Raw genomic sequence first — 27,308 nt, forward strand, 5'->3', positions numbered from 1 at the left:
CCTAGAGCAGTTGCTGTAATTAGTGTAGAAACACAGAGTGCTCAGGGTACATATCAGGAAGAGATCCAATACAGGTTTTCCAATAGGAAGAATCTATTCTTGATCATTCCTTAATAGTTCTAGTAGCCTGGATGTCTGCTCATCATCTGTGCATTTTTTCAGGTTTTTTTTCTCAGTGACATAATGTTTCCTTCTTTTCTTTTGAGTAAGTTGAGAGGATGGGGTTATTCCCTATTGTATAAGTCAAGTGAAAAAAAAAAAAAAGAAAAGTACTTGAATATTTCAAGATTAATTTGTTTTCTTTTTAATTAATTCTTAAGATGCAGATTTTTCTACCCTTAGGAAATACAATTTTAATGTTGTACCTACGGAAATGTCCTACATTTGTCCCTTAGACAAAACTGCTTTTGATTTTGAGGAGAGCTGTTTTCTAAACGAAGATATAGAAATTGCTGTATAATGAATCAAACTAGAATTATCTTGAAACAGCAGATTTTTTTTGTCAACTCTGTGTTTGTCCGTCTATTTAGTATACATCTGCATTGACATATGATGGAGTACTTGTGATGGCTGAAACTTTCCGTAATCTTAGAAAACAGAAAATTGATATTTCAAGGAGAGGAAATGCTGGTGATTGTCTTGCCAACCCTGCAGCCCCATGGGGTCAAGGAATTGATATGGAGAGGACATTAAAACAGGTAAGGGGAGGCTTTATTCTAGGAATCTTTTAGAATGCTGGATACCAGTTGCACCTGTATGACTTGACAACGGTAGTAATAGGAGAGGGAAAATTGTTTTTTACTTGGAAATTGGAAGTAGTTTGGGCTGTTCAGGTTGTTCTGATTTGTAACTTGGAATGAAGGCAGAAAGGAACTACTACTATTTGAAGCTACTGTTAGATCTTTTGAGATAGTTGGAACTTCCTCCACTGCACTGCTGAGTTCACCTGTTACTATTGCAAATAACCTGACTGTACAGATATTGTCATTTAAGAAGAAAAGATATAACCACATAATATAACTTCTCACATATGTTTCTGTCATCTTCAATAAAAGTAGACTTCTCTTAGGGAAATCACATAGGTAGTTTTGTGTTTTTTCTTTAAAAAGAAATAACCCAGAGCTATGGGTTATTTCAGGATTTTGAATTCCTGATGAATATGGATGCCTAGAAAGTTCCAGATCTCTGTCAAGATGATTTAGCCTTTCCTTTGAATGGGACAGTAACAAAAAAAAAAAAAAAAAAATCCTGCAGTAGAATTTAAATCATTGCAAATGAGCAGACTCCACTCAGGAGAAACTGCTGAAGAGAAGTGACTGCTGACAGAGCTGGCAGCTCCATGCCTGCAAGCCAAGATTTCAGTCCTGGAGAAAAATCAGCAGATAGAAATGGACAGAGGGAAAGAGTAAGTGATTTCAAGCCACATCCCGACTCTTAGGGAGAGAAATAAAGCATTTTGTATGCTTCACGTATTCTGTGCAGATGCACAGATCTGTAACAATTGAGAGAAACATAAAGTCAGGCTTCTGTGCTTAGGCAGACAGCAGGAGACTTCAAATTCTGCCAAAGAGGTTTTCATGGCCAGATCCTGGTAAAATCAAAGCCATCAGCAATATGGCCACGACTTCTCTGGGACAAGGACCACAGCTTGGGTATCCTTCAGTGACACAGTAAAGTGCTGAAAGAAAGAAAAAATGTTCTGGTTTCAACAGAGGCACTGGTGGTGGGAAACTGCCACAGCCAATTGTAAGGCTTCACATCTGACCTTCTTCCTTCTAATGCTTTTAAAACACCCTTTTCAAGCCCTCTCCATATCAGCCCTGTATCATTTTCCCTGACAGTAAACTACTTTGCTGGGGATAAGGTTGTTGTCACGTAGGAGTTGGAGCTAAAAAGACACGTGAGCTCAGGACAAACTTCCTTTAGGTTTTTTCATATGCCCCCAGGAGTGATGAGAACAGTAAAAAATGTATTTCTCTTCAGAATCTGCAGCTGGAAGGTGCTGATCTGCACAGCATGAAAGAAGGGAAGGTCCACTTTGTGTCTTTTTTAGCAGTTAGATACTTACATATCTAAGCCAGTTTTGAGTGTAGTTTGACAGGAAAAAAGAATATAAAGAAAGTAGCCAACTTTATTTCTTTCTACAGTAGGGTTCTTATGGTTATCTAAGGACATAGCCAGGGTAACTTGTACTGCTCTGTGACTTTTGAAGTAAAAAGCATAAGGCTGGATCTTCACGACGGTTTTTCCTTCCATTTGTAGGTTCGGATACAAGGTTTGACTGGAAATGTTCAGTTCGACCACTACGGGCGCAGAGTCAACTACACCATGGATGTCTTTGAGCTGAAAAATACTGGCCCTAGGAAGGTTTGTGCTGGCATTGCTATCCTCATATCATAGAAATGAGCTGTGTATGATGAAATGGTTATGCACACATATTAAAGTGGACTCCGCAGTTTGGAAAGGTATAATACGCTTAGTACATGGATATTTCTGGTGAAAGCAGGTTTAGCTGCTTTTTCTACTAGATGCTATGATTCAGTGCCTCAAATTAGTGAACACAAAAACAAGTGTGCATCTTGGAGTGGTGGGATGCCAGTCAGTCAGACATACTAATGAATACCAGCTGGATGACATGTTGCTAGATGGAAAATGGTCAGAATTCTGAGTAGTAGATGTTTCTTGTCTCTTATCCCAAGACTTCTGTCTTGAAAATTACTTGCATTTTTAAGCAAGTTGATTTGTACATTCTGTGCAAACATGAACCATAGGCTGTAACTGACACTGGGCTTTTAAGGATGAAAGGACAGAAGAGGAGAGAGGAAGAAGAGAGAATGACCTGAATACTTTCATTTTCTGAAATTTATTGCAGTATCTAATACTGTGTGCTTGATTGGCTTGGTTGTTTGCAAGCAAATGCACATTAATACATGTCTGAGCAGATCCTTCATGTCTGAATGCTCATTTATCACTCATCCCAATCACTTGGAAAAGATAAGCTTGGGTACTTTGTTGATCCTTTCTCTTCTGTGCTGAAATTTGTCCATTTATCAAGTATAAAACAAATAAGAGCAGAAAACATACTCAAGCTCAAGAATTTTCATTTTTTTGACTCATTATAACCTATTTTGTTGTGAGGTCATCACAACAAGAAAAGGGAACAGGTGATGGTGAATAGGGCACTCCTGGCTGCTTGAGTAGGGCCAAAACAATCAAAATTGAGTTAAATAGTCCTCTGCTGTTGGCCAGAGGTGACAAGTGCAGTAAATACTACCAGGTGAACTGTGTGTCCCTGGAGAGAGTTACCTGCCACATAGCTGAGGAGGCAGAGTGTTAAACTGCAGACCCAGAGCAGAATTACACACTTGGATGAAAAAATTGCCACTATATCACAGTATAGAGCCGCAGACCAAAGCAAAGCGTGGGCCTGCATGTAAGGCCTGTTGGTGCAGTTGCCTTTGGAAAGTGTGACAGATGGCTGAGGAATAAATTGGAAAAGGTGAGTTTGTCTTTCCTCTTTTGGGAAGTCTGCTGTCTTGTGAAAAAATGTGTCTGATCTTACTACCACCCCAGCTTCCTTCCAGTCTCCATGCCACACTATTGCCAGCCAGGAGGATATATGGGTGGCTGGGGTACACTAGAGGAAACAGTGAATTATTCCATCCTCTATTCCCTCTTGTACAGGAGGAAAGGCAAGGTGCAAAGAGATGTGTTTAATTATGTCAGTAACTATATGGGAATTACTTCAGTAACTCATATGAGAATTTGCTTGTCAGCAAACTTTTGAAAAGAGTTGATGTTTCAACTTTTGTCACCTGTTATGGGAGAGGTGTCTGGCACCACTGCAGGTATGTCCCCATCCTCTCTTCTTGCCTGCAGTTTAAGGGGAGGGTGATTGCAAACACAGGAGCTATGTCTGAGCTGTGCTAGAGGCCCAAAGTGCTTTTCTTACCTTTCAGTCATGCCTCGCTGCTACTCCTAAGTCTTTACCTGTATTTGACATAACAAGTCATAACAGCTTTGACAGATGTGGCTACTCACAAGAATTTATTTCTCATGTATTAGATAGGGCTTTATATGTGGTCGTCGAACCATTTCTGTGGTCCAGCCTGACAAATACTATATAATATGTGAGAAATGACTGTACTTAATTGGACTAAGAGTCCTTCACTATTAATGTCTTCTTCTCATGTCCAACATAACATGACTTATGAGTCACCCAGCTGCCTTTCCAGTCAGAGTAATGCATGGCTCTAATCTTTAGGAAGTGATTTTTGTTGCCCACAGCCTTAAATATGTGAAGAGACCATTAAACAACGGCACAGCTAGAAAGAGGCAGACTTCCACATGGTTTAGTAAAACAGGAAATATTGGCCTATGCTCACGTTAGTTTCATTTATGCAGCACTTCTTACTTGGTTCTTCTCTGCACAGCAGAAACAAAACCTGCTGGTGAGGGGAAAGGGTAGGAGGACAAGGATCACAGAGATGTAATGGAATGGCTCCTGTGGCTGGAGGGTTGTGATCAAGTGATACAGGCTTTACACTGGTGCCCAGGGACTGGACCAGAGCTGATGAGCACAAACTGAAACACAGGAGGTTCCTTCTGGACATTAGGAAATACTTTTTTCATACTCTGAGAGTGACCAAGCATTGCCACAGGTTGTGAAGCAGGGAGGTTGTGAAGTCTTTATCCTTGGAGACATTCAGAAACCATTCAGACACAGTCCTGGGAAACTGGCTTTAGGCTGAACAAAAGGTTTGACCAAATGACTTCCAGAGGTTCCTTCCCAACTCAATAATTCTGTAATTGTGTCATCCACCATGCATCCTGTCACCAAAATGAAAAACAAAATGGAAAAGAAAGAGCAAACAAAATATATACAGTACATTGCATGCATAAGACAGTCTAAGATTTGGCTTCTGGATTCCAACTTGGCAACATGAAAATTAGTTACCAAAAGGTTTCAGTATTCTCTTGCTGTCAGTGGCTTGTGAGCTCCAACAGGATCACTTCAGTGGTTACTAAAGGTGCACAGTCCTTCAGAAAGGACAGAAAGGACACTGTTCATTCAAATGCCGAACTGTTATGGCAAATTTATTTTGAGGCAAATATTTTTGCAGTATTTTTTTCCTAAAAGATTAATTCAGCCTCTGTATAAGTGGATGCAACTGCTATGAAGTTCAATTGCAACCCAAATAGAATTGGAGGTACTTTTATAGCTAAATTCAATCCTGTCCTTTGAGGATTTTTTTTCCTTGTGGAGCTGAGGTATTTATGGGAAAGCATACTGTTATTTAGTGTTCTCAAAGTGACTGTGTATCTCTATACTTTTATACAAGTGTCATGACATATCTTTTATATTTATTCAGTAATCTGGTTCCAGAGTTACTTTAGTGCAGGTTAGCACTGAATACATACAAGCTCACATCAATGCCCAAAAGCTAAAATTCCTTTAAAAGATGCCTGTCATTTCTCAAATAAAGCCTTTATCTCTGTCTGAATTTTCATATGGTGCTTACTTCTGTAGCACAGTATATCATTCATTTTCTGCTTTCCTTCTGAACTTTATAGCCTTGAAGAATTGCACAATGAAAAATCATCATTCACTATCATAATAGTTCCCCAAACTGACAGATTTTCGTGTATATATTTTGCCTTTAGCTGGTCACACTTTTTTGACGAGAACTTCACGTTTTTTAATAATCTATTTTATCTGTGGCTGTATGGCTGCCTGGGTGAAAAAGAATATGTGTTATAAGTGCATACTACTAGGAAGAAAATCTTCCTGTCCACTATATCAGCACTGCTGACACTTCCTGTTAGTTGCAGACCCCTAAATCAAGGCTCCAGTGCTGTAAGAGCAATCTCAAAAAGAAAAGGATCATTTCAACTAAATATACCAGAACCTGTGTATGCACAGGTGTGTTTGCTTCACATTGAAGTTCTGCCTGGAACCCACTTTCCATTAAAATTCCTGTTCCTCTTCTAGTAAGATAAACAAGATATTCCTCTCTCCCAGCTCTTGGTCTCATGAACTCCTAATTAACCAAGGAAGGGAGCAAGGGGCAGTTGCTGCTGACTCGTCCCCAGGTGCTCCCAGAAACTGAGCTGTGCCTGGTTCAATTGCATCTCTTTGACAGCAACCTTTTAGATCATGTGTGTGTTAAATCATACTGGGAAGAATGATCGGTCTCCCAATTCATTAGGTTCTCAGCAAGCAGGGAAGCCCCTTGAGGTGGGATTTGAACGCTGTGCTACTGACACATTTGTGTTCACATTGTCCGTTGACATGGAGCTGAGTGCTGTCAGTGCTGGGCCAGAGGAAGAAGCCCCAGCAGCCTTGTCAGTGGATGCAGACAGCCATGATCTATCTGCAGAAAAGAGAATGGGCAAGAAGGGGGGAAAAAATTAGGTCTGGGGGTTTTCTTCCATAGGATTACAAGGACAACTGATTCAAATCTGACTCTAGAGAAGTTAATTGCCAGCAACAAACAAGGGCAGCTGTTTTACCTTAAAGCTGCTCAGGGAAGGGTTATGGCAGCTTAAATGCAGCCAAGGAGGGAAAAGCCTGATTTGTTCCACCTCCCTGTAGGCACTTCCCAGAGATATATTTAGGAAGAGTTCAGTCTCACCATGCTTTGCAGTCAGTGGGAAAAGCAAGCACCTTTCTAGGAAGGATGCTTATCCTGCATGAGCTGAGTCACTGTCTGCTGGTACTGTCTGTCCTGTGAGTGTAAAAAAAGCACAAATAACAGGGTTTCTAATGCAGGTAATAAAAGGTCAGTGCTAGCAGTTAAGTGGAACAAGCCCGGTATAAATCTTGGAGCTGGGGTCTCCTGGGAAGCCCATGATGGAACAAGGAACTGAGATCAGCCATGGGATTGCAAAACTGTCATCCAGATGTCTTTCATTCCTCAGTCTAAGACCAAAAGATTTGGATGAGTAACAAATCAAAATATTCTTGTGGGGAGAAAACATTCTTGTATCTCATTTATGCCCCAGGAAGGCTACAAGCTAATGAAAATGCTATTTACCTTGTGTCTCTGCTTGAAGTAAGTAGCTCAGGTCATTCAGGAGCAGCAAAATGGAGGGGACACCAGGTCTGTCTCTGTGCAGCAGGAGTGCAAGGGGGTACACCCAAAGTGATACATGCATCCTCCCATATCTAACATGACAGCACTTCCTTTGGACAAAACCATCTTTGGATCACTCTTGTTCTTGTAGTAGTTTACATTTGTACTTATGCAGAATATACACCTTACTGCAAATGATACACATTTTTTTTGCAGGTTGGTTACTGGAATGACATGGATAAATTAGTTTTGATTCAGCATGAACCTACACTTGGAAATGACACTGCAGCCATTGAGAATAGGACAGTAGTTGTCACTACAATTTTGGTAAGGTGTTTCTGTTTTTTTAATGCTTATGCTGGTGTGTGACACAATCTCATTTCTAGTTATGATCTAATTTAGTCTGCCAGTTCCTAGGTTGGTGGGAGGATGAGAGCCATACATCTTAATTATACTGACAGTCATGTCTGCACAGATTTTTTTTGGTATGCATTTAATATAATTATTCACTTGAAATCAGGTTTTAAAAATTGAGTTGTGGTAATTTTTTTCTTTAATTCAGTCTTTTCCATTTTTTCCTAAAATAAGTCTCAGAGATATAAGTTCTTACAACCTCTAATTGATAAATCTTGTCTCACAGAACACTGGAAGAAAAGAAAAACCCAAAACCTTTAAATGACAGAATAGAACAGAGGGTATAAAATGAGATTACTGTAATGCCGGTGTCCCTTTTTCTTGGTAAATTATAAACTCAATAATTGTCTTTAGCAAGAGCTAAAGCTCTAAGTAGTATGGTTCAGTCAGCCAGTCAAAACTGGATTATCTGTTGTTAATTGTGAATGAAAACATGAATTTAGTAGATGCATTCTTAATGTTCATTCAGCATTGCAGTAAAATTTCCATTTTAATAAAATCTGTATAGATTTGGAGTTTGATTTTCCAGGATTATGGTGTTTTTAAAGAGTGGTTGCAAATGAGAATGAGTTGCTTCATTAATTTACATTTTTAATCCACAATTTTTCAAAACTATTGATTCCTACAAATCTGTATTTTAAACAAAATATTTAACATTTTTTTTCCTCTGAAGTCAGACATGCCCTTTAAAGCTGATGTTTATCAAAGCCAACTGGCAAAGGGTGACCTTTACGTGACCGCTTTTAAGATTTTACATCTCAGTTCACTGCCCTTTTCACCTGCTTCATTTAGACAAGACATGTTAACCCAATAAACTGTGTCTCAAATGGGAAGGAATATTCTGAAGGTGTTATAAAGAAATAATTTTTCTAGTTCAATACAGAGTTTAAAGTAATCCAAAGGAAAGCATCAAGACATTTTCTAACTAAAAATACAGTTAATTGTCAGATTTTCAGCAGTTTGTATCAGCATTTATGCATTAATTATGTCTTAACAAATCTCCTGTTGAACGTTATAATTCCAGGATACAAAACAATCAAACTACTATACAGGAATTCAGAATGTAACTCCTAACCAAATTGTGTAACTTCTAGTTTTATTTTTGCATGGGAAATATTAAATATATGTATCTTTTTCCTAAAAAAAAAAAAAAAAAAAAACACGGTGATGGAAAAAAATATACTTCAGTACAGTCCTCCTCTTTTCAGCCTCTGATGAAGAATCCTATTTTAAGAAATTGATCAAGGAAGAAAAGAGTCCCAAGATGCTGCGAACATTCCTAACTAAGGCTCAAGTATTAACCACCAGTCTAGTAACATTGAGCTAATTTTTCCATATGGATTACTGTTCCTGACTGGATGACCAGGCACTGAACCACCAAGAAAAGTTCTGTGACTAATCTGAAATGTCTAGAACAGATGATGTTAACCTTCAACTTTGCCAAGCTGAGAAGAGAACGATGTGAATTACAAGCTTTCAGTCGAAATTTTCCTCTCAAACCAATCCTGATACCTTTGACTGAAGCTCTCACATATGAATACTGTAATTTCCATAAATAGCTCCAAGCTTAGGAGATGCAAGTAAAATATAATAATGAAAAGTAATAGAAAAGTTTCTGTTCACCAGAAAGGAAAAAAAAGGAAAACAAGAAAGCTTTTAAAATGTGTTATCTTGCCTGTCCTGTTTGCATTGAAGCATTTTGATGTGCATAATAAATGTTATCTTCAAAAGAGCTTTTCCAGCCCCTGTATTGAAGGGACTGGTGGGATCATTTGCAAAACCAAAAAGCTGAATTAATATTCCAAAGCATGCCCTGTGTTTATGCAGCATGTCATTTTTGGATAAATGCAATTAATTGAAAGCAGCAGAGCTTCTTGACCAAAACTGTCCCCTTTCCATGTTTCAAAATCACAGTGCAAGAGAAATATAGTGGAATTTGGTTTGAATAAGAATATATGGTGAATTCTGCCTTATCATGCTCATCTCCCATGTACTCCTCTGGGAGCTGCACACATGATGCTGAAGGCAGAATAGAACCATGATTCTTAATATTGGCCTGCTAGGACAATGTATTTAGCATCTACAAGCATATGATCACACACACAAAGAAAAGAAACATTTAACTAGAATAACTTCCAGAGTCCTGTTATTTTTCTCTTCTTTGTCATGTTGCAAATGCCACAGAGACTTTTTCATCTCTTCATTGCCCTCTTCGTGTTGAAGGGAAGTTGAACCATTGTAGATGACACATTTAATTTTGATTGCATGCATATTTTTCAACATAAAACTGAAAAGCTTCTGCAAGCAGTGCTGTCAGACTTTTCAGTCTTCAATGACAGATGTCGTGGCAGCATAGGAAAAGCTTACAGGTTTTCAGCATGGCTTGCTTTAATTTTTGCCTAAAGCCAAATAGCACAAGTTGATTTGTCCTCTGTTTCTTCAGCTTTTATGTGTCTATGCTTACTTTGCCGTAGTGTGGCTGTATGCCTGTTGCATAGAAACTGCATTATAATGAATAGGCTCTGCACCCAAAGAACTTAGTACAGTGTTTTCTACTTGGCAAAATGTTTTCTTCATTTGTAACATAGTGAGAGCACGTAGAAGTTATTTCACAAATTTGGTTTAGGCTCTCAGCCTATCCCCAGTTAGCTATGTGGTGCAGAGCAGCCCAGAGAGAGGAGGCAGCAGGAGGTAGCTGATGTTCTTTACCAGCTGCCATTTATAGCTCCTGTTCTGCCCATCATGTGATGCACAGCCTCCTGCACTCTGGAAAAGACAGATTTCCTACCTGTGCAGAGGCATTCCCTTTGGGGTGGGATGGTAACACCTCCAAATGCACAGTAGGCTCATTGCATGACAGGAGATGGTCTTTGCAGCCCTGCTCTAACACTAAGGTAAAGCAAGGGGCTTGTCTAGCTAGGGAGAATGATCATCTCTAGTTTTACAGGCTCAGAAATCTGGTCCCAAGTTGCTGAGGAAGAATTTAGGGAAGTAGGCTCAGAAGACTAATCAAATCTCTTCCATACATTTCATGATAGAGCCAATTCTGTACTTAACTCTGAGACTGCAAAAATTAAAAATCACAAAATTCCTTTAAAACCAAAGCTTGATAGTGAGCTGCATCTGCATTGTGGCTTACAGTTCAATATCTGAATGAGATATCCTTGGTGTTGGCAAGATTAAGTTTCAAGGGCAGGATCCAGTTCACAACCACGTCACCTAGATGTGGATGACTTTACAAAGGGTATTGATTCAGTTGCATTCAGTGACATTCAAGATGCTCTAGGGTACACAGCCTGTCCCCCATTTCTTACACCAGCAGAGAGACCCTTGCCTGTCTCATGCTGTATATGTGACCTCTCCCTCTGGATGTTTTAGCTGGTGTATGTACTTTTCCAGGCATGTGGGGTAAGTTTTTCCCTAAGATTGTAATTCCACAAAGATTTGGAAATTGATTCAGTGGCCTATAGATAGATGCCTTATACTGAGGGTATCAGACCTATCTGTAAAGGGCAGGCACAAAGCACCTGCAGAACAGCACCTTGGGGTCAAGCAGGTCACCTTAGGGCATCTAAAAATATCAGGCAACTTTCATTAGGTGACTGAGAGTCACCATCACTGTTTTGACTGATATACTCTTGATAGAGTCTTACCTCAGAAATTCTAATTACAGCCTTTTTTCACATAATAGAAAGATATTTTTTCATTAGAAACTTTATTAATTAAATTCTTCAGTAGACTGGAGGAAAAAAAAATGAAGTTTGTTGCATGAAAATAATAAAGACTTCAAACCGAATCCTGGACACTTTATTCAGAAGAAAAAAAAAAAGAAAAAAGAAAGAAAAAGTCACCAAAAAAAACTTCCATTGATACTTACAGAAGTCTCTTTCAGAATAAAGTGTGATAATGTGTCCCACACCTGTTCTAAAAATCAAAAATTTCCTTGCACAGATATTTGTCACTTTTACAAATTATTTTTGCAATGGTGAATATTTTGAAATCCACTTTGGAATAGGAGAACCAAGTTTAGATCTGTTTGTTATTTGGGTTAGTTACTTTGTCCGACTTCCCTTGTAGTATGAATCATCAGTTGTGAGCATTTAACTGTACACATGAATTTGTGGCAATGTGGTGAAATGATCTGTTTACATCTATAAAGGTAATTGTTGCAGACATCAACTTGTATTTGCAAATGTTAAGTATTGTTATGAAATTGTGAATTATATAAGTAAAGCTTGCACCATTTCAAATATCTGTTCTGTGCTAGTCATTGGTCATTTCAATGTGGACTTTTCCTTGATTCACTACTCCATAGAATACTCTTAAGCAGCTGAAATCTTGCAAATATTGCAATGTTAAACCTCATTCGGCAGGAAGTCAATGTGGTTTTTATTAGTAGGTTAAAAGCTCAGGGTCCAAAAATACAGTAAGCACAAAGATGGTGGGCAGAGATAATCTTTCTATTAGACAAGATGCTAAAACTGGAAACAATGGGAAAAGTAGGCCTACGTATTCAGCTATTTCAGCTGGTTAATAGAAGATAATACCTCTCCACAGACAACTTGCAGCTCTTGCATTTTTAGACTACCATGATTACATCAACATTACTACTAACTTCAAAAATGCTATTGCAATGGACTGTACAAAATAAAAAGTCTTTTTCAGTGTCAGAGATAGAAAAGTGCATCAAGATATAGCTAAGTACATGCTATTGATCAGTTCAGATGTTTCATGACTTCACAGCGTGACTTTGAAAGTTCATCTGTGTAAGTTACTTGTTAGCAAACCAAGTAAAACTTGCCTTTCAATGTTTTTTTATCATAACAACTGAACACCTCATCAATTTGAGACATTGTCAAACCCTGAAATTGACAGGACTTCAAACTAGGGCTACTATTTGATTTCTTTTTTTTAAAAAAACAGTCTTTATCAGAAACTCGCATGCAGTCCCACCTGCATTCCCCAATCAAATTCTATCTTGAAAATAGATATCTGATTACTTGGCAGGTAAAGTAGGCACAAGATGTAAAGAGATATAAAATAGGTTAGGAGGGAAAGATCAACGTAATAAGCAAATGGTAGTCAGTGTTGCTGTTATCTTTAATTGTACCATTCCACACTGGCAGATCATACTCAGTTGCTGGTTCTTTGAAAGCAGTCACAGCAAGGCATGCTACCTTACTCTATAGATAATTGCATTACAAAAAACACTCCCTGCTATATTTTGCTCTAAATCAGTGAGATCAGTGTAAGAAAGGGAGGTGGATGGGGAAGAGAACCAGTGCGGTTCCTCCAGGTACCCAAGGTCCCTGTCAGATCTTAGTGGTCACTCGACTGCATAGGATGCCTCTGCTTGTACCTAAACAAGGACAGTATTGGGCCACTGCACTTCCCTTGTCTGCGTTCCCTCACAAAACTCCTGGGTAGATGGGCTGAAGTTCACTTAACTTTTAACAGAAAAATTGAAGCATCTGTCACTTGGCTTTGCTGTGCAGAAACAGTTAAAATGCTTTTTTTGCAGCAGCCCTGCCAGTGGTGAGGTGCAGGCAGAAGGGCAGTTTCTGGGATTTGGAAGAAGGAGCAAGCTGATCTGGCATACACTGTGCCTGTCTTCTTTGAATCCATCACCATAATTATCTCCTGGTGTGACTCTAGTTGCATGCCTTTGGCTGGGGATTTATGGCCGAATCAGAAGAGCTAGAAATCACTGACTCTGGCCTTTGGAAAGCAAAATTGCTTTTGAGGTGCAGCAAACAATGTAGCTGAAGCTTGTAAGGAGAGTTCACAAATGTAGGACGGGACAGACTGGGCTGCCCTTCTAGCAAGCAGGTGGCTAAACCACAGACAGGACAGAGTATTTTTTACCTCTGTTTATTTTAAACCTTTTTGTGTGCAATAACATGTGGAAAGGCACAGATTTTGGCTCTTCCTTTCATTCAAACAAAAAGCCTTTGCAAGGGAGGAACATTTTATTCATGTGGCCAAAATACTTACGAAAATCAAGAATTTCTGCAGAGGTCAAGATCTCCCTGCTTTTCTCCCTCTCTCCCTCTAGAATACCAGTGGTTGAGATCAAGGTGATTTAAGTAGAGATAGGAATACAACAAAAAGTACTGGCTGCTGGTAATACTCTGCAGTTTTCCTTTGAAGATGCAAACTCTATACAGGCAAAAGCACTCATTGCACTGCACTCATGTAACCTCCCTTGTTAGACACCTAATACAGGTTACAAAATTGTTGTTGCTTACAGATGATGTTCTTGTAGTTTCAGTGAAGCAGGTATTGCTGTGCTACATGATTTAATTTATTTTTATTCTTATGCTAATTATATCTGTAGGAAAGATGGGAATGGGGCAGAATACTACCAAGGTTAGTGTCAAAAGACCAACATTTTCCAGGGAGCAAAGAGAGAAATTAAGTTGCCAGTATTTTGTGATGTAAATTCAAACAAAGGTGACCTAATTACCCTTTATATTAGACAAATACAGTCTGGAACTGGCTCTGAATATGAATTATGTGAAGTAATTTAAAACACCATCAGAAAGTATAGTTTTGCTTAATAATTTCTAAAGTCTGAATTCACATAGAGCTAACAAGAAAAATTACCTTGATTTCCCAGTTGCATAATGTTCACTATTGTGATAGTATGGTTTATACAGGGAATGCAAGATCCACTCCTCAAGACAGGTTTTGCTCATTCTCAGTGCACTCACTGTCCCAAAATATTTGGTACTTCTTTTTCATACAACATGTAAAGTCACTGTCAACTTAATACCATTCCTGTCCATGCATATCACTTAAGTTCATCCTAAACAACCTTGCAGAATCTGCACTGTTTATTTTAAAGGGAAGATGCATATTTCCTTGGGAGTATATTTCTATGTTCTCACTAAGATGTATGTAGCCATTTAGGAACTATACGTTCTAAACCTCAAGAAATGAAGTCACTCAGGCTCTACATCTGAAATTACATAGGCAGTAACCCCACTATGTTAGAAGATATGCTTACTCACTGAAGTTAGAAGTCTCACAGCCCTGTGCACTGTATAGGCCCAACCTCTATTCATGCTTTAAATTTAGCATATACTGCTCTAAGGTCTTTCATTTAAAACAAAGTAAGGTCAATAATTCTTGTGAAATATAAAAGACAAATTAGTGTATATCTTGTCAGAAGGATTTCTGTTCATACATTTTAATTTAATTGTGCTAATACTGTCCATGAACTTTTTATAAATTGTGTGTTGTTCAGTCAGCTCATGACATGTTTGTTTTTTTCAGACTATATTTGGTACACTTCTCCTTTACAATTCTACTTCTTTCATTATAGGAAGCCCCATATGTTATGTTCAAGAAAAACCATGATACGTTTGAAGGGAATGACAAGTTTGAAGGATACTGTGTAGATCTGGCATCAGAAATTGCAAAACATATTGGTATCAAGTACAAAATTGCCATTGTTCCTGATGGAAAATATGGAGCAAGGGATCCAGAGACAAAAATCTGGAATGGGATGGTGGGAGAACTTGTTTATGGGGTAAGCATACCAATTTTTGAAGGAGGATTTAATTTATCATAGTATAAGTCATAAAATAGGAAATCTATGCGCATTTTATTTAATCTTGGGGTCACAGAAAAGAAACAGAATATTGTTTCAGGTCTGTGAGTTTTCACTTATTTTCAAGATAAAATTTAATAGTTTCATGCGAGTTCTACTATTTATTCAGTTAGTACCTTGAAACTTTAGCACATCCATAGTTTGTATATCACTTAAAATTCATTAATGTTAGAGACCTATTCTTGACACACTGTAAAACTTGGTTGGGAAGAATATCACTCGTTAATTTGTTTTCATGGAACGGTGGACAGATCTTTTAAAAAAGATGGGATTCTTGGTCTAGTTTGATAAATTAAAAATCCACCATGATATATAGTAAACATAGGTAATAAACCACTACAGACAAGTACATAATTAGGCAATTCACAATGAAGACAGACTTTTAAGATGACCATCAGTAATAAAATTTAAGATCAAACCTGGTAAGTTTAACGACTGAGAATATTATGTTGTAGAGTGCTCTAGAGAAGGATTCTTCAGAATACCATAATTGTTAGCAATTCTGTTGACACATAAAGTTCCAATATTTAAAAGAAAATAGCTCCAACAAGCCTAAATAAATATTTTCTATATCTGGTGTTACCAAAAGTAGCAAAACTCAGAGCTAAGCTTGCTGATGACTACAGTTGCTAGTATCTGCACTGAGAACAGTTCAGAATTCTTAGAGAAGCTTTTAATTTTAGTGATGGAATAAAAAAAAAATCCTCAAACTACTCAGGTGTGAATATTTCCATCCATAACCCATAACATGCCTCAGCCTCCTGCATACCATTTGTTCCATCCCCAGTTGCATTTTTCACAATTCCATTGACAGTTCAGGCCATATGTTGCAAAGGCCTTGTGGCTTTTGTAGCAGTTCCATTTCAGTTCCCTTCTGCCAGTTTAGCATAGCTGATAAATTCTCCATTAGCATCAGTTCAAGGGAATTTGCAGAATGAGTCTCGGTGCTGTAGGAGTGTGGGAAATGTTACCCCAGAATTTTAGTGATCTTCCTTCCCCATTGGAATGGAAAGGTTCTATCAGGTTTACAAAACTCTCCATGTTCTTTGAAGTTCATGAAGGAGCCAACCTCAATTTTCTCTTTAAAGAGTAGAAACACTGAATGTCACCAAGCATATATATCTACTTCAGTGGCTTGAAAGCAGCTCAACTCTTAGGACAGTAAAAGATAAAATTTTTCAGAATTATTTGATCAAGTACGGCGATTATTCCTTCTCTGGCTTTTAATTGCAATAGCAAACCCATGGACATCAATGGCCAAGCACTGTTTTATACTAGAATGTTTTTTCAATTATCCAAGAAATGTTACTTGTTATGAGAAAATTCTTGTTCATATGTACAGTTTCAGTGGCCTATCATCTAGTTGAAAATTATAGAGTAAACTTAATATGACACTTTCTCTGTATTTTCTGTTTGTATGGGGCATTTTTTTCCTTCTTTTATCTTAAAAAATTTACCTCATCAATTCCAAGTCTAGTACTAGACTGAAATAAAAAATAAAAAGTGTTGTAAGGAAGCTCACACAGATGTGTCAACACCTACAGCTTTTAACAGAGCTGAAAGCAGTTAAGTTCACAGGCATGAGGAACCTGTTGCAAATTATCCGCAAGAAGAAGGTCAGCCCAGAATACAAGGCCAACACTTCATTTTTTGTAATGGAAAAGAGTGAGGTGGAGGCTCTTTCCAGCTGTCTGTTTAGGATGGCTGCAGTCTCCTTGCCATTCTGGGACTGGGCCCTGGGAATGAGCTGCAGCAAAGCTCTTGGAGCTGCTTTTTTACTGAAGACAGCTATTGCCCAGGACATTTGTTCTACTGTCATAAGGCTCCTTGAGGCTGTATCCATCCTGGTGTACCGGTGGCACCAGGGAATGTCCCTGTGCTTCAGAATTTGCCTGATTAATCTACTGAATTGCAAGAATGGTCTCCAGTACATTTTTTGGCCCACAAGTACTGTCAAAAACAATTCCTGAGCCCAGCTGGACCCGGGGATTGAGCAGAGACCTTACCCTACAAGCAGCTCTAATGAGGCCATGCAGGTTTAGAGGTCGGGTGACTTTGACAGCAGTGATGTGGCCTGTCCAGTGCTGCTGGGCTTTAAGACCAAGAGCTATGCCAAGCATGCTACAGGTGTAGCTTTAAAGGAAATTCTTCTTTATGTCACTTATAAAGCTTTCTGCTAAAGATTTCCACAGGGAATCCATCAAGAGCATCGTCCCTGCAAATTCCTTGAATCCTTGCCAGACAATTTACAGAGCATCAGGTTTCCAGGCCCAGGAGAAAACAGAAAAATCAGTCAGCCAGAGACTTTGCTGCAAAGCTCTGCTAGAAGAGGAGTGTGTTCATATTCTCTGATAGATCCCCTAACCATAAACACAAGTAGTCTGAGTGGTTGGCTGTGTTTCAAGCAAGGCTTTTTATTTGCAACCAGGACTGGGAGAGAATTTGCAACTGAATTAGCAAGTTGACGAGATGATCTGTTTGGGAAACATTTTACAGTTTTTAATTCCCAACCGTGTTAATGGATTAACAGACAGTTTTGCTCTGGCTGGTGAGATTGGACTCTTTCTGTACAACACAAAAGGTTCCTCTGCTCTCCTGCTCTTACCACCATTCCTCAAAGCCCCTTAGCCCTATGCTTATTACTGAGAATGGACATGTGAAAATTTTATCCCACGTTCCTGTATGCACCAGAGTTTATTCTGGTACTTGGACACTCAGGTGCTGCACAGAGCAGGGTAGTCATTTTCTAAACCCCACTGTTGATTTTTCCATCATGTTCCAGAGAGAACATCATATAAAATGGGGTACAGTTTTGCTAAGATTGTACAGAATGTCATGGTGGGGATGGTGCTTATTTTCTTGTTTTGTTTTTAGCACATGATTAAAAACAACAAGGAAATCTTGGTCATTTGTCCCTGATGTATCCACATGCATGCAGTGGTCCATGCGGATTCCATTTGCCTTGATATCTAGCTCACAGAAGAAATGCTGGCTGGGGATGAAGTGCCATTAAGCACATGTAACAGGTGTTTCCAAATTCACTAGCAGTCAGCTCCAATTAAATATTAATTCTCCTGACACAGAATGCTTTTCTTTCACTGCTTAGCACAAAAGGTCACAACTCATTTCTGTTTGAAATCTCAGAAGCCATGAGTTTCTGAGATTAAAATCTGTTTCTGCCTTATTTTTCTCCGATAGCTTTACTACCTTCAAAATACTTGTACCAAGCATAAATTTTATTCACAATGTTATAATGATTATATATTCTGGAAAATAAAATGTCTCCTCCCATCAGAATCAATCTTGTCTCCTTCTGTAATATTGGAATGATCCAGAATGCATCTGTACTTGGTAATGGTGGAGCCTTGATTGAAATGCTGTTACAGACACAGTTGATTTAACTGTGAAGTATCATTAGTCTTTGTCAAAACAGATTTCAATGGCAACAAAATCATTAATTGTTTTTGCACCATAGTTATATTGTTAATCATTTAAATCCATAATTATATGGTGTACATTAACTGGGCAAAGCACAAATGCTGGTAATTATCATGCACAGCTATTTTCATTATTTAGCTTTTGCGATGAAGAGTTTATGTAGGCTTTACATGGCACACAATAGTCTTACAAAAATAATAATATGATCAGTCTTGGGGGCTGTAGTTTCTCCAGTTTTTTGGCATTTAATTATGACCTAGCTATATATTTTCCTTTTAGATTTCTTAGCATAAAATTGATTTATCTAAATTATGAATTATCTGATATTAGATCACTATTGTAAAAAAAAATGGGTTAAGTTCCTATTTCTCCTCTTTAACTCCTTCAAGTACTGTAGGCAGCAGTTCTGATGTTGTTCAAGTTCTGCATACCCTGTTTGAGCATTTAAATTTGGTAAGATAAATCCTCTCCAGCATTTCTCATATAATATGCAATGTGCTAAGCAGGTATTCAAAATCTTCTCAATTCATACTAACATGGCAATGTCACTTTTCCAGCTCACACTGTGAAAACTAACAAACCCCAGGAATCTGTGTTTTAACCCCAGTAGAAACCTGAAGACACACACAAAAAAAAAAAAAAAAAAAAAAACCAAAAAACACACAAACCTATTTTAACCCCAGTAGAAATCTGCAGACACACAAAAAAAACCCTGTTAGCCAACACCTTTGAAGACCAGCGACCAGGTCTGTTATTTACAAACACAGAGAGGATTGGCACGAAGAGATCACAGTTGCCATGGTTCTTTTGCTTATTTAAAGGACTCCACATTAGGCATTCTCAATAATCAAAATTTAGAAATACAAAAGAAGGAATGGTTTCCTTCCTCTAAAGAAGGAAACAATTCTTCTGGAGAAAAGCTACTTATGAGTGAGATGAAAAAAAAATATGCAGAAAAGCCATCAAATCAGCCTACCGTCTTTAAACTACAGGAACTAAGTTTACTTTGTAATTTTCAGGCTAGTAAAAAAAAATTTTTTTAGACATGTTACCCTTCTCATAGAATAGCTGCTTTCATAAAACGTCTATTTCAGCCTAATTTAGGTAATCACAAGGGATTAGGAAGACAAATTTTTTTAAAATGCCTTGTGTAACAAAATGTAAATTAAAATTCAGAGGTTTAGCAGTGTTATCATAATACCTGAGACAATTAGCACCAGAGGTAATTTCTGATACCTTTGCAAAATTATGATTTCAGATGTATTGCTTAAAATGTAATGTCTTTATATAAAATTTTGGTAAGTGTTTGCATCACAACTATTTCACAATGACAGATATAATCTGATGATTAATATACAGTCATCTTAATACAAATGTGCATTTTTGAGCCATTGAATGAGTCAGTTTTTTGAATTATTTACAATTGCAAAGCTGCCAAAATAGGTGCAATTTTTAACTACCCAATACTGGTTGAAAATATGGCTCCAGATGAATTAGCACATAAAACCCACAAATTATTTTAAATGTATTTACCTGTTTCAAAGTTGAAAGATGACAAAAGAGCTCCTTTTCAATATTTTCTTTGGCACACAAGCTATTTACGTAACATTGGATTAAACTATTTGAGCACATCCTTATTTTTCAGCATGTTTTAACCTCATTCAAAAAACAAAGTGTTCACAAAATACAGTTACTCTCCTGAGCCCAGAAGCTGTGTGGAAGTCCACACTGGTCACAGAGCACGGGCTGTGCCCTGTGGCTGTACCTAGACACAGCACCATGATGATGAACAGGACACAGGTTTCAGCAGCTCTTGCATCTGTTCCCCTCTCAGAGGTGCATCCTTTGACCCAGGTCCCCACACAATTCTCATCTGAACACTGCTGTAATGACAGCTTTAGTGTAAAAGGCAAGGCTAGGCAAGGAACAAATCTTGTTTGTTCCTTGATGTAGTGTAGCATCCCTAAGGAGAAAAGTGATCCATTAGCTTAGCTCCAATATTTTATGGTGCATAGAGACATCATTGTTAGCAACCATAATCACCTCCATCAATAATGATTCATTCAAGATTGGCATCGTCATCCAAAAAACATGTTAGAAATACATTTTAAAAAATGTTCCTGACACTAGTGGGAATGGATTCAGCATACATTTTATCCTTTTATCACATGATTTTACAGACCTATTTCCAGTATACTTGCCATTTTTTGCTGTTTAAAACCTAATTCAGTCTTATTAGGCTCTATGTCCCTTGAGACAGCTCTGTGCAGTTTGGTGGAATCACAGCAACAGTTAATCACTTTTGCAGCCTCATGCCATTTGGAGCTTTCTTGAGTCTATGAACTGCTTTACCTCAAAATATTATTATGGCTTATCAAAATATAACAATTAAAAAGTCTCTATATATTCAGTGACAATAGGGTAATTCTCATTTTCCATTCTTTCTTGAATTCCTTTATTTATATTATATTATTATATAAATCTAATATTTATAAATTTATAAATCTATAAATTATATTTATATTATTATATAAATCTAAATTAATGCCTAAAATGATCTTCCTATACTGCTGCTCACCTCTATAAGATTTAAGAGTCTTCTCCTTAGCAGAAGAATTAAGTATTTGTATAATTCTGTAACATAATAACCTGCAATGTGTATGTTTTACTGAAAGCATATTGAGTAAATGCAGAGTGTGATAGAAAGAAAGAGAAAAATGCTACAAAGAGCATTTAAGCCACAGTGTCCTCATGTTAATAACATACCTTTGGAATTAACTGCTTACCAAGTATATAAGCACACATCAATTAATCTATACATCTATATTTCTTTTTTCTTTATAGAAAGCAGAGATTGCTGTTGCGCCTCTGACCATCACTTTGGTACGAGAAGAGGTCATTGATTTTTCTAAGCCTTTTATGAGTTTGGGGATATCCATTATGATCAAAAAGCCCCAGAAATCTAAACCAGGAGTGTTTTCCTTCTTGGACCCTTTGGCGTATGAGATCTGGATGTGCATAGTCTTTGCCTACATTGGTGTCAGTGTGGTCCTGTTCCTAGTTAGCAGGTTTAGTCCATATGAGTGGCACACAGAAGAACCAGAGGATGGGAAAGAAGGACCCAGTGACCAGCCTCCCAATGAGTTTGGCATATTCAACAGCCTCTGGTTTTCCCTGGGTGCCTTTATGCAACAAGGATGTGATATTTCCCCAAGGTTTGTGTCAAATCTTTTTACATTTGCGTTTTGTCTTCAACACTGAAGCATAAACCTTCTTTCATTAATTTTCCTGGCAGTGTTTTGAAGTTCATTCTTCAACCTTTTCTTTTTCTTTTTTTTCTTTTTATTTTTTTAACAGCCATGACAAGCAATCTATTTTAAATTTCAGTCATTACTATTATTTTACCAATCAATGTGCATAAACCCCAAACAACTGTCAGAAACAGCAGATTTACACGGGGGAAATTCCACTGGGTTGACTTCTGAAGAACTGTGTTGTTGCTAGATTAGTTCCATTGTGTTACAACCATGAAATGCACACAGTAGTGCTGAATATCTGCCCTGCATCAAGGAATGCCCCACTTCTGTTTCAAGTTCTACAGTGCTGCTTCACAAATATTGCTGTCTGTGAGAGACAATATTTGACTGTTTCTGAGAAGCCATGCTGTGTTGTTCCTAGAGCAACAGAGCAATGCCTCAGATCTACTACATTTGGTCCTATAATGCATGATTGGTCCTATAATATATGCTCATCTAGTAAATGATTAGTCTAATACATGCAGTCCTGAATTTCTCAACATTTTATGAAGTTCTGGAACTTTAACAGGTAGTAACTAAAACTTTTTAATTAAATATTATGACCCAATCTTTCAAACTTAAAGGTTTCATTTTAGCCATTTGCAGTGAAATTTTGAGTGTTCAGCCTTGGCCTAATCCTTCTATTATTGAAGTTAGCAATAAAACTGGTACTGATCAAGAGTGAATGTGCCTTGCTCCTCAACAACCTTCTCATCAAATTGCAGGTATTGAAAAGGAAAATACAATTTTTTACTTAACAGAAATGTCTCTTCTATCACAAAATTCTTGCTTCTTAAAGAAGAAAAATGTGGATGTTCAATGAATGATTGCAATAGCTTGTGGAATTTTTGAGAAGTTTGGGTGACAGGAACATGTTAATCCTAAAGCCAACATAATCCATATGCAAAGCCTTTTGCTTTTTTTTTTAAGAGGAAACCAAGAAGCCTACTGATTTTCAGCTTCCATGCTTTACTTTTGTCTCCAAAAAGAGATTACCTACCCAGTATTTTTTTGACACTTTTTTCCTATTTTTAGGCATGTCCTGAAATAATAGGAACACTGAGATTACGGTCCAAGAGGATTTAAGCTTCTGTGTATGTGTGATACACATTCGTACGGTGGAATACACTGTAGACATTAAATTGCTAGAGTAGAAGCATCTATTAATATTTAAAATTCAAATTGTCTTCCTCCCATTGATTATTGCTTAATGACAAATGTTCAGCAATAATGGTGCCTTCACTCTCTCTCTCTGTCTCTCTCACTTTTCATGGCTCAAGAGACAGGAAAATGTGCATTATCTTATTCATGTTTAGATCCCTCTCAGGTCGCATTGTCGGAGGTGTCTGGTGGTTCTTCACGCTCATCATTATTTCATCCTACACTGCTAACCTCGCTGCTTTCTTGACTGTTGAGCGAATGGTCTCCCCAATAGAGAGTGCAGAAGACCTTGCCAAACAAACCGAAATTGCTTACGGGACACTGGACTCAGGGTCAACCAAAGAGTTCTTCAGAGTAAGTTGGCACATCCATTAGAGCAGCTATCCCTACCAACCACTCTTATGAGATGCTTAGAAATGTCAACTAATGTAAATTTGCAAATATATGCAGTATGGTTTTGTAACTCCTGAAATATTTTAGCTACATTTTTACCCCCACAAGACCATTTGTTGGAGTTTTAAGTTTTTTTAATCTGTGGAAAGCTTATTGATCCTGTCAAAAAAAAAAAAAAAAAAAAAAAAGAGAGATGCAAAAGAGATGCCCGGGGGGATACTGAAGCAAGTGCTAATTAAAGCAGCATTGCACTATTGATTCATGTGAAGCTACAGTACTGAAGTGATGTGCAGCACTGAAAGCCTATAATGGTAAAGTGGAGTCTTGCAGGTTTTGTTTCTGCTTATGGATTTGGCTGTGTGCATTTTGCTTTAGGGTCTTGGGTGGTGGGCAGGAAATGCATTTTTTAATTTGCTGACTTTCAGATGGATAATAAAGAGAAAATTTAACTCGAGGGTATGTGGTTGGAGCATTTAGGCTATTAGGAATAGCCTAAATAGCCATTCATATGCCTGTGCTGTCTGTATTGATTACTTCATTGTCATTTGCTTTCCTGCATTAGTGTGGTTGGTATGTAATCCTCATCATTTGCCAGCTGCAAAGCAGGGAGCTTGGACATCACAGGCGGAACATAATAAACAGGCCTTCCTGCTTTATTTCATGGCTCCAGCAAATAAAAGTTGAGCACAGCTGACCGAAGTGAGTTTAGTGTTTAAACACAGCTCTGAATAAATGCTGTGAGCCAGTAACCCTTCCTTGAAAATTGCACAGCTAATTAGGTCATTATTTAGCTGAAATGCTGATATTAAGGGATTTTTAGAAGTCAGGAAGATGGAATGAAAATTTCTTCTAATTGCCTAATTGAAAGGCTTTCTGTGTTACGTACTCACACACACCTTCACTGTTTTCAATTTGGCCAACCTGAACTCAGCAAACCATTAACAAAATTTTCAGTGCCATTTGGAAACTATAGACAATATCCATTCAAAGACAGTGTCTCAAGTGAAATAACCTTTTTATTGCACGAAATACCCCCATAGAAGAGCTTGCAAATCTGTTAGCTGCAGAAAGATGATTTATAAGATATAGATTTCATTTAAAAAAGACAGTGATTGGACCTTCACATCATGAAACTGATGAAGGAGTTCAGTTTAACCCAGTTTTCTAGATTTCTTCTGTAGACACTGGAGACTCCTGTGCATCCTGTGTGAGATGTGTGTGTTATGATGAAATAAAGCACACATTAAAGTATCTGCCTCTTTACTTGAACTCTAGAAGGATCCAGCTGAAAAGGCTACAGTGCTCGGTACCTCATTTTTAATGAGGTCTGTTCACTAAAAGGTTTCTAACTACACCTGTCTTACTATTTTTTTTAATGAGTACAGTCCCTCCTACCATTTATTTATATTCTCCTATGTTTTACCCATAAACACTAAAAATAGTTCTTTTTGTGGAAAGTTAGATATTTTCTTCTTGGAACTCAAGTTTCAGTCCATCCTAAGTTGTGTTGGTAACCACAAAATATGGCTACAAATAGCTCTTTCTACTAGAATGAAGCTATGATGATACTTAAAAACATGATGCTGATGGTCAGGGAGAACTATGTAACCTTGCATTTATTAACTTGTTGCATTTTCAAGAGTATCTAGTGCTTGCAAATTTGTTAGGCGATGGCATGCAAAAATTAATTCCCAAAGAAATAGTAGAGAATGAAGAACTGGAATTTTTTTCTTAAGAGTTTCAAAATACTTGTACAAGCTATTATATTGAAGTAATGAGATCAGATATTTTGATGTAGAAACAATATTGGTCACAAAAATTTCATGGTTCTTTTAAATCATCCTGCAAACACAGAAACTCTTTCAATATTTTATGCAAGTTATCATTTTAAAGAGAAGATACTTCAATGGAGTAAAAATGTCTATGGCAACAGCCGTTCCTTCACTTCAGTCTTAAAGGGCTAAGAGAAAAAAGAAGGAAAATCAATATTGCTCTTTTTAATTTTTCTTTTTTGTCAAAATACAGATGGAAACTTTAAAATTAACTACAAATACTAAATATTATTGCATATGCAAAACGTGAAACTTAATGAAGATATAAATTGTGTTGATCACTTTCTTTAAAATGATGCAGTTGAGGCCCTGCTTTCAAATGATTTCTAATCTCTCTCACAATATAGTGATTCTTAATGATACTTTTTGTGCTTTTTCTAAAAATATTTTTCACAAAACAGGGAGAAAGATAAAATATTGACAGACAATATTTACACAAAAGCTGTTTCCATAATACATAAATTAGGATCTAGCCTGAAACAATGATACAAGAAGATTTGTGTGCCAAGTCAAACATTTTAAGGTTTGGAAGCAATTCACTTTTTGGTATTAGAATCCTGTGTAATCTTTCTGTCAGTGGTGATTATCTGGCTGAAGATGAGCCTTCAGGACATTTTCTCATCAATTTGTCATTTCTGATCAAAATGTCAGAAACTCTGAACACCTCTTCAGCCTGTTTTAAATCTGGATTGAAAGCAAAAAAGGGAAAATCATTTTAAAGCAAACATACAGAAAAAGAGGAACTTTGATACTGTTAGCTGTTATATACTCCTGTTGTCTGGTTTACATGCAGTGAGAGTTGTATTTTCTAGGCAGACTGCTCAAGAGGGAAAGTAGTTAGTTTTAGCAGTTCTACTCAGAAAATCCCAAAATGAAAATTATCCCAGCTTGGCTGACTGCAGGGAAAGCTGCAATGTTTTCTCATATGATAATAAAAAATACTTGTTAGTTCACTCTTCAATTTTCACTCTGACTTGACAGGTAGAAAGTGAATGCAAACAAATGAAAGTTTGGGAGAAGAAAATGTTAGAGAGCAGATACCTTACTAGACTTCCCATATTTTTCTATTTTCATAGGCAAAGGAGACTATACTGTAAAAGAAAATAAATTTAAATACAACCTTTTTCAACTGATGTAGGGCAGTGTTTCCTGTTACTAATCAAGCTGTTTTATGTGCTGCATAAAGTTATAAATGAAAGTGACCTATTATGTTGTTAGTTTATAAAGAAATAGATGTAATGGATGTTAAGATGAGAGAAATGTTTGGAAGTGAAGGCAGACAAAGGCAAGAAAATACTCTTGAAATTATGATTGATTTATTACTACTCTCTTCCATTTTTTTCTTTCTGTAAATTTAAATCCATGTAATTACATCAGTGTGAAGCAAAAATAATGCATTGGTGGTTTAGTTTATGCTCTGCTCCCAGCCACTATTATGTAAATGTAAAATAGCTGTGACTACAGTGGAAAGAAAGGGTGACAAGTCAGGATGTGATTATGGACATACACAGCTGTTGCTGATTCAAATGTTATTATATTTGACAGAAAGATAAAATTATGCTTACAGACAAACTAAAAAAGGAAAGCATAATTTATGATGTTCTGCTATATGGCATTTTTATTGAACAGTTTTAGTTAAATGCCACTTATTTTCAGAATAGACTTAGGTCCCTAACAAATTATTTTCTAAGTAATAGCACAGTCATTCAGTAATTGGTAAAAGAAGTGCTTCAGGGAAATTACTCTCACATATAAAAAAGGCTCAGTTCCAGGCTTTCTTAAAGCCATTTTTAATTTATATAATACTAAGATTATAGGATTTTGTATTTGTTTAAATAATCTAATGCCCTTTGTTTTGGGGCTTTAGAATAATGAGTATTTTCCTGGAGTGCTCAGCACAGTGTTGAAACAGGCTCATAGACCAACTCTTGCTTAGAAACTCCTCTTGACTCAAATAAAAGCTGACTTGAGCATTAGGTTAAAAAGTCCTTTTTGCAGCATACATAGGGGAAGACAAGTGCCATCTGTTATTATAAAAACAGTGTGTAGTGTTCAGCTGACATACTGCTGGTTTGCATGTATG

The 27,308-nt window shown here is 37.3% G+C and overlaps 1 protein-coding gene across 4 annotated transcripts in view; it reads left to right on the forward strand.

The window, feature by feature from the left end:
• Positions 1–27,308, forward strand: part of GRIA4 (glutamate ionotropic receptor AMPA type subunit 4) — a 215,799-nt gene that overhangs the window by 144,753 nt on the left and 43,738 nt on the right. For 3 of the 4 annotated variants that reach the window (XM_041417023.1, XM_041417022.1, XM_041417024.1), the window contains exons 7-12: positions 531–698; positions 2,263–2,367; positions 7,293–7,403; positions 14,818–15,024; positions 21,388–21,758; positions 23,156–23,354. In XM_041417023.1, coding sequence (XP_041272957.1) covers positions 531–698; positions 2,263–2,367; positions 7,293–7,403; positions 14,818–15,024; positions 21,388–21,758; positions 23,156–23,354 — 1,161 coding nt within the window. Of the gene's footprint in view, positions 1–530; positions 699–2,262; positions 2,368–7,292; positions 7,404–8,698; positions 8,732–14,817; positions 15,025–21,387; positions 21,759–23,155; positions 23,355–27,308 lie in introns of those variants that run through there. The other variant, XM_041417025.1, reaches the window with a different exon arrangement.

Source organism: Onychostruthus taczanowskii, unplaced genomic scaffold (assembly GCF_017590055.1).
Source record: "Onychostruthus taczanowskii isolate IOZ18803 unplaced genomic scaffold, ASM1759005v1 scaffold54, whole genome shotgun sequence".
NCBI lineage: Eukaryota > Metazoa > Chordata > Aves > Passeriformes > Passeridae > Onychostruthus > Onychostruthus taczanowskii.